The 11924-nt window shown below is 44.0% G+C and overlaps 1 protein-coding gene across 1 annotated transcript; it reads right to left on the bottom strand.

Moving 5' to 3' along the window:
- Positions 1 to 11046, bottom strand: LOC120845774 (putative nuclease HARBI1). Its single transcript, XM_040217309.3, has 4 exons — positions 10970 to 11046; positions 9999 to 10418; positions 6825 to 7064; positions 1 to 2363 (listed from the first exon to the last, which is right to left on the bottom strand). The coding sequence occupies exons 1-3, from the start codon at positions 11044 to 11046 to the stop codon at positions 6827 to 6829; spliced, it is 735 nt and encodes a 244-aa protein (XP_040073243.1). The 3' UTR covers positions 1 to 2363; positions 6825 to 6826.
- Between the last annotated feature and the right edge of the window lie 878 nt (positions 11047 to 11924).

The raw sequence follows: 11924 nt of genomic DNA, 5'->3' as shown, positions 1-11924 counted from the left end.
GTTGCACACTGTATGTAGACTGTGACAATGGAGGCGATAGTACAGTGGAAGCTCTGCACCCAGTTACAGCTTACTAGCCCTGACAGCACAAGGATGCACAAGCAGCAGAAGAGAATGAGCACGCGCTGAAGGTGCATTCTTTTTCTGTTCTGCTCGTCACATTATGAGTACTTCCACAAGATGATAGTTATGAAACTGATGATAGGGATGTTCTGCTGTCACTGATGATAGGTATGAAACTGAGCACAGACACAAGGCATATCAAAAGTCACCAATTGTTGGCATGCTCCTAGAAAACATTGATGAGCATAGGGAACAGTTTGGATTGTCATAAAAGAATATATTGGTTTTCCATCTCAAAGTAGACATGTCAGTTGCATAACACTACTGCTGCGTGCCCTTACATAGAGACCAACTTCATGAAGCAAAACGACAATATTAGGAGCACGAGTCAAAACCTGTCCAGTAGAGAACAGAACACAGCACAAGGACACCACCTTCACATATTTAGCCATTTCTGCACTGCTGAAAAAGTGCCAATGAAACCATTTATTAGGGTAAATGCAGTAAAACTCACAGTTTGAAACTATTTGTACCACAAAATTACAAAGAAATATTTACATCATAATCAACAAAGCTATGGTAGTCTTTCTCTCAAGTTGAGATCACCTATTTTCTTCAAAGTCAGGTCACTCAATACCCAAATTTTTCCACTGTCAGTGGAAATGTTTTTGCATGATCTTCGTACATGCCTGCTAACGTAGCAAAAATCCATTCTTTTTTGGTAACGCTTATGAGATTAAGTTGAGAATGCACCAATGACTTATTCGATGCTGATCTGTGCCAACAAAATCTGAAAAAGTATCAATGTCCCAGTTAGCCGGACAGTGCTTGGGTACACAATAATCACATATGACGGCTGGTGTGAGTGTGCCACATCTACTTGTTTTAAATCTTGTACAAATGTCTATGTGGCGACTCTACCAACCGCCAATGAAACAAAGTTGCGGGGTTAGGCACTCCAGTCTGTTGTACCACCAACATATGTGGTAAAATTATGACAAGTGTTACTGTCACATCTGGATTAAGGTTGCCGCACGTTGCACTCAGTTCTCCCACACATATATGTACCCTGATCCAGGGTGACGTCAAAAATGTCATGCACTGCAGCCCTCATGCATCACTTGGAGAGATAGAGGACGGAGAGAATCATGTCACGGAGGACGTACGTGCACGAGTATGGTGTCTAGTCACAATCCTTTGCTTCAATGCTCTGAGCAGCTCTCTGGAGCTGTAGCCCTTGCAGTTTGCTAAGTTATGCTGAAATTTACAAGTTCACTCCTGCCCAACAATAGCCCTCTGTGAGCTGCCATTTTTCTCACTGCGCATGCTCGGAACACGTCCCGAGCATTAACTTTATGCAGGACAATATTGTACCTCGGGCTGCCATCCACAGCCAGTCAGTGACCTGGGTTTTTAAGTTTGCTGATAATCGTTGTAAAGGCTTATGCGTTAAAGGGATACCTCAACGAAATTAAAAATATACCCGTCGTGTTCAAAAATAGGTTGAATATGATCCACTGTATCCCTAAATGACAATCGCACGTTTGTATTTTGAACCTGGTGGCTATAGTTTTCGTTACAAACGGCCCACCCTGACAAGCGCTCGGAGAACAGCCAGCGGAGAGCATGTGACACCCAACGCAATCGTGACGTAGTTCGTCTCGGGACGAGCAAAGCTGCGACGAGGCTGACGTCGAGAGGATGGCCTAGTCGTTCCAGCCACCAAAGCGGCTGCTTTTGTACGAATTTTGAGTGAAGGGTTAATCTTTTATAATCTTGTAGGGGGACAATAGCAACTTCTGGGACATACAAAAAGGATTCTTTGGAAGAGGAGAGTTCCTCCTTCCCCTCTTCTATTGTGGTAGCCGGAGGCGAGACAGTTACCGTCACTAGCTGTCAAGGTTCTTAGACTGGCATTACAAACGAGGCGTTAGCGACATCCACCTGGTGCTCTTTGCCAATCGCTTAATTCGTTTTAAAATTCCTTTTCGTGACTTTTTTAACAAGATATTGTTGTGTTCGATGTGATACTGCTCCTTCGAACACATATAGACCAAAAAATGAAACCCGAAATTTTGTTGTAGTATCCCTTTAACCTCAAACAATTTCCTGGTCATGCGTGTCACTACAGCAGCTGCACGGGAAGGGTGACGACGCCGCCACCCTCGTCATCTGGCAGCAGTACAGTTGAAGACGACGCAGCACAGAGAACACTGGCCTCTCCTGTTGTGCAGCACAACCAGCGCTGGACCCGTGAGGCTGCACAGCAGTACCAGAGAAGGGCCGAGCGACAGCAGGATCTGGAGCATGAGAATATACTCCTTGAGAGAAAGTACACAAATGGGGCCATACAGGCTGCAAACGCAACCCTCGCTGCAGCAGATGCTGCACGGAGTTTCTATGCTATAGGGGAGGAAGTGCTCAGGGAGCAAAGAGAACTCATTAGACTTGAAACCACCCGAGCACAGCTGCAAATTGAACTGATAAAAAGACAATTACGACAAGATTAACTCATGTAATGAGCTACTTGCATTGTTTGTTGCTGTGTTGTATACATATTTTGCGTTTTTTCTGACCTACATACTTGGTTGCACGATTATAACGCTCACATTTTTTTTGCCAAAATGGGTGCCTAAAATTAGATGCACTTACAATTGAAACCAAAACTCAAAAGAAAAACGCAAGGCAGCTAGCCCAATCGCCTTTGTGACCGTTTGTTTACATTAGATATTTTGGTATCCGTATCGCGCGTTCTTTCGCCTTTATGTCATCACACTGACGGGAAACGATAACCACGGAGCGACACTGCGTAGCCTCGCAATCCCAGCGACCCAATGAGCTCGCGAAGTGTTTATGAAAAAAAAAAAGTGAAGGCCGTTTACAACTCTGTAACGCCGAATTAGAGCGCAGCTCTTGAGGAGGAGTAGGGAAGGGTACTGAGGGGGAGGGGGGTCACGTGACCTCGGCGGGGGGGGGGGGGGGGGGGGGGGGGTCACGTGACCCCCAGGTCACGTGACCCCGCAGAGAAATTTTTCCGCTAGGTTTAGCGGACAAATTTTTCCGCTAGATTTAGCGGGGAATTTTTTCCGCTAGATTTAGCGGGGAAATTTTTCCGCTAGATTTAGCGGGGAAATTTTTTCACTAGATTTAGCGGAGAAATTTTTTCACTAGATTTAGCAGAGAAATTTACCCATCATGCACCGGCGGTTACGACGACGGCGACGGCGACGCCGCTCAAGCCGGAAACGAGCGCCTAAGAGCTGCACTTATGGGTGTTCAAAGTGCATTACTTTACCTGCGCGGTAGAATCGGCAGCAATTAAATTTTTCGATATCTGGGAGCTAAAATTGCCTGCATGTAAGTATCGGGGCCACGTTAGAATCGTGCAAACATGGTATGTTTGACACTTCATTTATTTTATGCATGCTATCTACAAGGGAAGCTTGCACACAATCTTTTCCATGTCGTTGACTATCCCTACACTAGACCAGCGTGGTTGTTCTGATCGCAATATTTTACGCTGTGGTTAAGTAAGCAACAGAATATCATACTGGCAGTATGGCACCCAGGCTTTCGACGCCCCAAAGGTGGCACATAATTTACATGGATACCTAAAATAAAAATATGGGTTAAGCTCAAAGGCAGATGTATAATTCCTTCTTTCCTATATCCCTTCACATGTTTCCCTTTCATAACGCGGCTCCCCGTCACAGCTCAAGAGAGGAGGTCGCCAAGACGATTAGCCTCCCGGCAGAAGACCAAGGTCGAGTTTCTGTGTTTTAAGAAAATGTTCGAGTCATCGATGAGTGGACCACAGACACTTTCTGACTTGCATCTGCAAATATTCCTTCTGCTTTTAAGATAAAGGCTTTTTCTGCCTGGATATGCTCCTGCGACCTATGGACTGTGTGCTGCTTATGTACGAAAAAGTTCATACTAAGAATATCCCGAAACTCAGGAACAGAAAAAGGGATCAAACACAACACTACATCATTTTGTTGCGTGTGTCACCTTTTGGGGCCCCGGGTCTTCAACTCTTATTACTTTGAATCGTCACCACTTACCTTGTTCTTTAAGTATTTATTTATTTATTTATTTATTTATTTATTTTATTTAAAGAGTACCTTCATCGCCTCGAGGGCATTATTGTAGGAGGGGTGGGAAATAACACACATACATAAAAACACAAAGTGATCACTTGTCCGCACGGAATAGATATACAACCGAGAAAAAAATACACTGTTATCCAACACAACAGTTTTTTGGAGCTGAAATCTACTTGCTGCTTGTACGTAGGCTCGCGATAATTCGAACTCGGATATTTCGTACTTCCAGTTAATTCAAACAGGTTTAAAAATTTTGGTTGTCCCGCTAAGCTTTTTTATGTATTTATAAGCCACTTAATTCGAATGGCGTTTTCGCTTAATTCATAGTTTTTTGCTCTCGCGGCCCTGTTGAGTGCGCTTCTTTCCGAGCACCGGTGCACCGCAGAGAAGCAATACCTGCGGAGCTTGCTTTTGCGAGTGTTGCTTCTCCGCAGTGCACCAGTGCTCGGAAAGAAGCGCAGTCAACGGGGCCGCGAGAACAAAAAACTATGAATTAGCGAAAACGGCACACATGAACGGAAAACGGCGTTCAAATTATGTGCTTCAAGACTAGCAATGATGACCAAGACGACAACGAGGACGAGGCACAGCTCACTGGCATCATGATTTCTGGCCTTGAAACACGTAATGTGAACGCCGTGCAGGCGAACTATATTAGTCTTGACGACGATGTGTGCGTTTGTCATGATGACTCATTAGAGGACATAGTACGGAAAGTAATGCCAGCACAGTGCAGCAGTGACAGTGAAGATGACGATGAAGAAATGGATGACCCACTACGAACTGTCACAGCCGCAGAGGCCTTTGAGCACATCGCTCAGCTCCGGAAGTTTCTGTCTGCAAAGGAAAAGTCCCGTAAAGAGCTGCTTGCGTTGGCTGGCATTGGAAATTTTGTTTTGAGATCTCATGTGCTGACTAAACAGTCCACAATTGACGACTTTTTTGCCGGATGAATAAACTTAGTCACAGTTCTTTCACAAATGTGTTATGCCTGTACTTGCTTATAGTTATGCATTAACTATAAGCAAGCTATTGTGCTATGTAGAGGAAACTGGCCAAAATCTGCTTTGTATATATCGCTATCCATGTAACAAATCATAATGTTCTCTAGTATCATATATATCCAACTAAAATATGTGACTTTCTGGAGTTTGAATTAATGAGAGTGTAGTATGTACAATAAAGCTCCTCTCTGGACAATGCCCTACTAAAAATAAATGTTTTGCAAATGATGTTATCATGCCAGCCAGGATGAAGAAAATATGAACTAACCCTAGGAGGTTTGTGAAAAATAAGAGAAAAGCTTTGCAGGTTGGAAAAACCTGTGAAAGGTGTTATGACTCAACACTCAGAAGCGTACACTATGTAAATCCTATGAGCTAGTAACCATGAGTATGCAGTGAAAAATGAACATTCTATGGGGTAGTATATATAATTTGTACTGATAGCTTTGAAATTGGTATCAAATGAACATTGTTTCACTATACTCTCCTATTCATGCTCCTGTACCCATTAAATAGTATCGGTTTGTAGATATTGAATGGGAAAATAACTGTCTTCTTCAGTTGCCTCATTATAAACTGTGCACACATAGTCTGTTATAGGGCTGACTTCAGCACTTCCCATAAAGCATCCGTCGGTGTGGGAAATGTATTACAAAAAATAATGACAGTATAAAAAGAGAGCTCCAGAGAGTGCGAAGAAGTGCACAAATTTGAAGAAGCATCCCTCGTGTCATTAGTTAGAAGTTTGAAAAGTGCATTGTTATGAACTCCGGAAATCAAATTCAAAATCTATTAGTTTAAGAGAGCCCGTGTGTGCCTATGCTTGTAGCTCTGCGAGAGTGCAGGAGTTGATGGGGAGGAGACCAAAGCAGTAACAAGCAGTTGAGCTGCAGCGTGCGATTGCAGGAGTGTTGGACATTGCACTGCACTCCCGTTTGACCAATAGCTTCGGCAGGGATTTTTTTCGAGCACACTCTTTCCAACGAGCTAATTATAAGTGCCTCAAATGACACATTTCGAGCTTTGTAACAATAATGCGGGAAGTAAGAAAATTTTTTTTCATTACTTATTTCGTCGCTCATGCTGCAATTTACACATACTGCTATGGAAGCAACAGGTATAAGGGGATGTCCATCAATCATTCTTTACATTTCTATCATCCAAATTTCGAAACTCTATGTGGGATATCTGCAAGCACTACCCGAATTGATCTGTGCAAGAGTGATATATGCATTGCTGGAATGTCATTGTCATGTTGATAACACACTTTCAGCATTGTCACATGTGTCACACTCCTTTATGGGTTATTTTGGGTAGAACTTATGATAATCTTACATCCAGTTAGATCATACAAAAAAAGCTTAAAATAAAATTAATCAATATCTCAAAGCTGTTGGCTTCTTGCTAACTGTGCAGCACGGTTGAGCCCCTAACTGTTGCAGTTTCCAAAAATACAATTGATGTTTAAGTAGAAAAACAATAAATATTATTTCAAGCAATTATTTGATCTAGTTAGACAACTGTCTGACATAATTTTCTTATAATTATCTGCAAAGCCTGATAAACAAAAGGTGAAAGCAATAGCCACGATCATAACAAAGCATCTTGCATTAGAAATGGACAGCCAGAAGATACCTATCCAGACACTTACACTTAGCCGAAGAAATGGTTGACAATAAAGTCTCGGGCCTCGTTGCTCTCAGCACGGTTGGCTGCTACGGGCTCAACGGGAACCTCAGCGGGGATGGCGGCCACGGGTGTCCTGCAGGGGTATCTCTTGGCCAGGTTGTGGAGGGCACAGCACGCGACAATGATGTCGCAGCACCGTTCTGGAGCCATTCGGAGCTCAGCGTGAAGGCAATGGAACCTCCGCTTGAGTTGGCCGATTGTCCTGTACAGAGCGCATGGATCAAAACCACATGTTATTCCTTCCCAGAAACCCAATAGCAAAATCGGACAACAGCGTGGAACGCAAATACTCAAGAGGATGACACGCAACAAGGACAAATTTACAGCTGAATTCGAATCGCAAATTGGCTGCCGTGCCCGATATCACACCTCCTAATTTTTCCAGCCCAAGCTCCAGCCCATTGCTCCAGGATATCGAAAGCTGGGCATTATGCATACCATTTTATTTTCCTTCCGAATTATTTTTACACTACGTTCACATCCGGGGTCACCTGAGGTTAGCCTGTGCAATGTATTTTATAGAAAGCAACAAGCAAAGTGCAGCTTTATTCAAGCGCTATCCTCAAAGGGTTTCGTGGATATGCTTCCAACCAAACACCTGCATATGCACAGGCCAATATGTTAGAATTTTTTGCTACCTGATTGCTGCCAACGCTGTAAGAATTAACTTGTAACCAAGCTTTATACTGCAACAAATACAGTACCATCAAAATTTCATTCTACATGTTACTTGTGAGACAGAGTGAAAAGAGAAAGAGAGCCAGACTCTTGTCTTGTTGAGCCTTTTCCCTTCCACTCTCCAGGAATAGATGTTCGTGGTAGCGCAACCCATCTACTTTTGTCATTGATCAATAAGAATCCGTCTTGTAAGTCTGGGAGATGTAAAACGTAAAGCACTTGATATAACGCCTTATCCAAGTACTCCTACCCTTTGATTGTGCCGCTAGTGTTCCTATTAGTTAGTGGTCCACGCACCGCCATTTCTGACTCAAGTGGAAGCTCCTGGACGCATGCAGCCAAAGTTTTGGTAGAGGGTCTTATGGCGCTTTCACAACGGAATCCCAAGCAAGATTTGCCTGAACATTTGAGATTGCAGCGACTCATCATCAGTCGTGAATGACGTGTAAGATGGTGTCTAGAGACTATTTGTGGAAACTTGTTATTGCATGCTCAACTTCAACATTGTCCAAAATGATGCCTTGGCACTACTCTTAAATCCATCGATGAGAGCAGAATAGGTCATGCTAGGCATGTACTCTTGGCCAATCGGTCAAGACGGTCAGCAACACACAATTGTTTGTGACTTACACCGATGTGCCGCTATTTTTGGATCACACGCATCTTAGCACGCACGAGCTTAGCTGTACTTGTGCACTCAATATGAGTACATACATATCTAGCACGTTTAGTTAGTTTTCATTAAACAGCCCGAAACTGACATTTCAAAAAGTAGACATATGAAAGTGCCAAGGCACAGTGTTACTTCCACTGCTGTGTCTAGGAAAAAAATTCCATTGTCATTAATGCTTCTTTTTGTCCAATTAACAAAATATCAACTTCTGTCCGGGTCTTGCGTAGCACTGGCACCTGAGGTGAGTTTAGTGCTTTTCCCCATTATTGCCAGTCCTGGGGACCTAAGACATAACCGAGTTTCTGCATTTTCAGTCTCAAGCGATAAAACCCAATAAAGTGTGGTGAGGTAAGTTTCGAAAGTTTGATTTTAAACCTAAATGGTCAGTACTTTAGACCATTACAGGTGCATGTGACCGAGTAAACAGAGTATAGAAGCATGTGACCGAGTAGTCAACTATCTTATCTCCGTGCTTTCAAACTATTCTGTTGGAAGCACACTTTAGGAAGTATTTGGGTTTGTCATCGATGCAATTTGCGTTCCTTTGTCCATCAAGTTTGCTGTGGTCGTCTAGAGGGCGGATTTGGAGCGTTTTCATTGTTTGTCAAGCCATTTGGTCTTACTTTTGTTCTGGGAGGAATGGAATGTCATTCTGTTCCTATTGTAGGGAGCATAAGAAAAAAACCAAAGCTGTTTAAACAGCCTCTCTCAAGGTGCTATCTGGTTAGAGGAAAGCAGCTTTAATAGTCCTCCACATGTGAAGAACAAAGAAGCGTGCCAAGAATTACGTTTGCAAATTTTGCGATTAAGAATTTGTCGTCACAGCACATGTACAGGGTGTCACAAAAGAAAATTTACACAGTCTTTTTTACCGCAAAAATAAACTAGGCATCGCCGAACGCTCATTCTCCGCCCAAAGGTAGAGCTAGAGGTCACAACCAAATGCCAAAGTTTCAGCCCGATCCGATAACTTAATCAAAAGTTATAAGTGATTTTCTGAAAATTTCAATGGGAAAATGGAGCCCGTTTTTGCCCGTTTTCGGTTTCTGGTGCCATAGAGCCCCATGTGTTTGAAAACTCGGTCGGCCGCCATTTTCCCATTGAAATTTTCAGAAAATCACTTATAACTTTTGATTAAGTTATCGGATCGGGCTGAAACTTTGGCATCTGGTTGTGACCTCTAGCGCTACCTTTGGGCGGAGAATGAGCGTTCGGCGATGCCCAGTTTATTTTTGCGGTAAAAAAGACCGTGTAAATTTTCTTTTGTGACACCCTGTATAACCAAGGTTACGTTTGCCATGTCCGCAAGTGTTGCCGCTTGACGAATAACTCAGATATGAACCTAATCTACTGCATTCTCGACAAACCTGCTTGAAAAAAAACGTAACTGGTCAATAGATATCGACCGGAAAAAGGCAGTAAGCTTTCGACTAAAAATATTCATCGATAAAAACTGAAAATTTCATACTCACAATAACAACCGAAAAAAGTATGCCGATTCCAGAAAAATAAAAACTGAAACCGCAGAACCCTAGGCAGCTATTATAAGTTGTATTGATTCGTAATCTCAGGATACTACTTTCATCTTGCTTACATAAAACCACGGTATCTTATGCTTCGTTAGATTAATATAAAAATTTGTATGAATATTTTTATGCCATAAAGAATAGCAACAGACGTAAGGAGCATGCACGTGTTGCACATATTACGTCAAGACAGCTAGTCGTCTCGAAATGTCTTGCATGAATATCTCTGTGCCCTTCACAATATATGGCCTAGATTTACCGTTCAACAATGCTTCTTGTCGTCGTGTGTGCCGTATTGTATGCGACCTCGGCTGCTGATGACGGCGACAGGAATGGCGTCATCAGCCAAGGTTGACAGGAGTAGCCGCTGTCACCAAGCAGCAGGCCGTCGTACTCTCCACTGGCCAGCTTGACTGCCAAGGTGCTCTCCGTGAAGATCCGAGAGTCGTGGGTGCTTCCAGGCCACCTTGCAACCACGTTGCGAATCCGAGAAGAGGCGTCAACGACCACCTGTACGTTGATGGAATGGTATCCATGGCGGTTGACGTACGCCTCCTCGTGCACATGGGGTGCCTGGATCCGGACATGGGTACCGTCAACAGCACCCACGACCAAAGGAAAGCCGGCCATGTCGTAGAACTTGTGCTGCAAGGCTGCCCCCTCCGCAGCGTCAGGCCATCTGCGTCGTTGATCCCCTCAGCAATTAAACCACATATAGTAAACTTACAGCTACAATGCTTATGAATACCTTTTTAATGAGGAATGCTAAGGACTTTGGCTGTGCCCTTCAAGTTTGTGGTAGCAGTAAAGTGCCTCAGTAGCACCTGTTCAATAGTGAAGTTTGCATGTTTTCATAGGATCCCTTTTTATTTTTGTTCAGTTACCAAGACCTATAAAGTGACTGTGATTCGGTGCAAGTCCTTACCAAAAGTGCAAACGGGTCGCTTTCTGAGGTTTCTCAGAAAAATGGCGTGCCCGGGCCCTTTCCAATCGGGCAAGTAGGACGCTTACGGCCGTAATCATTTTTTTTTTTCTATTGAAAAGGGGGGGGGGGGGGGGGGGGGGGGGGGGAGGGAGGGCTAGTTACTAGTAGGTAGAATATTACTGCCATAAAAAGGCAACCTACAAAACATCCCTATCACCAGCAATTCAGATATATTTTTAGTGTATTTACTTTACTTCAATACGGCTGGCAAACTACAATTAAAAGGAAAAAAAAAGGACCCTTACCGTATGAAGTCTTGTGCTCGACGAGCCAGCGCTACGGTGACTTGCCTCACAGCCCGTGAAGCACTTGACACATGCATAGTCGCCTGCAGTGATCAGAAAGTTCCCAGTTGCGTAGAACTGCAAGGCGATGATCACTTGCTGCTCCGCAGAGAGGGCGCGGCTACGACGTGTACGGCGCTCCAAGTCCGGACGCAGTGTGTCGGCGAGAAACATTATGCCCGCTCTTCCAAATCGGAACCGTTGCTGCAGCCCATCCTCGTCGAAATCCTCAAAGGGGTTCAGGCGGTCCCGCAGCACACGCTGTCGCCTCATCATTGCCGCTGCGTACTGCGCGTCCGTGCGGTCTCTTCTGTGTCGGCGATTCCTTGCGTTGGACATTCTGCCCGGTAGCAAAGTCGGAAATCGGTCCGCAAATCTTATCAGTCAGTCCGTGGCCGGTCGGAGGGTTTGTCGGTGGGTCGGTCGGTCGAAGGGCAGAATACAGACAGGAAAACTCAGATGATAACCGAAAACGAGAAACGCGCGTTACGTGCAACGAGGCGAAACTGGTTGTATAAACAAACGCCGTGCACGCGACACGGCACACACGGCGTTGCCAAACTTGGAAGCGACGGTCGACGCACTTGCTTTTTGCAAAACACGACAACAGAAAACTGCAAAGCACTTTGACTAGGTGTCTTGTCTACGCTTCCACACTTCGAAAGAAAGAATTTCGATGCAAAAAAGAAACTATCCTTTTTCTTTTCAATTGAGCAAACGTTTCTTGCAAGTTACAACTAGATTTAGCCGAAAACGGTTCCCATAAAGCAAACGTTGTATCATAAAAAAATAACGATTTATTTTTTTCAGCACAAGGTGGCGCAGGCTCCAGCCCAATAATAAAGGACGGATTTGTTTTATGTCCAGCCATTAAAGTTTCGTAGTAGGTACAACGTAGGTACAACTAGGTACTTTC

Source organism: Ixodes scapularis, unplaced genomic scaffold (assembly GCF_016920785.2).
Source record: "Ixodes scapularis isolate PalLabHiFi unplaced genomic scaffold, ASM1692078v2 PGA_scaffold13__105_contigs__length_92229423, whole genome shotgun sequence".
NCBI lineage: Eukaryota > Metazoa > Arthropoda > Arachnida > Ixodida > Ixodidae > Ixodes > Ixodes scapularis.
Note: the sequence above shows the minus strand (reverse complement) of the source record. Positions and strands in the feature narration are given on the sequence as shown.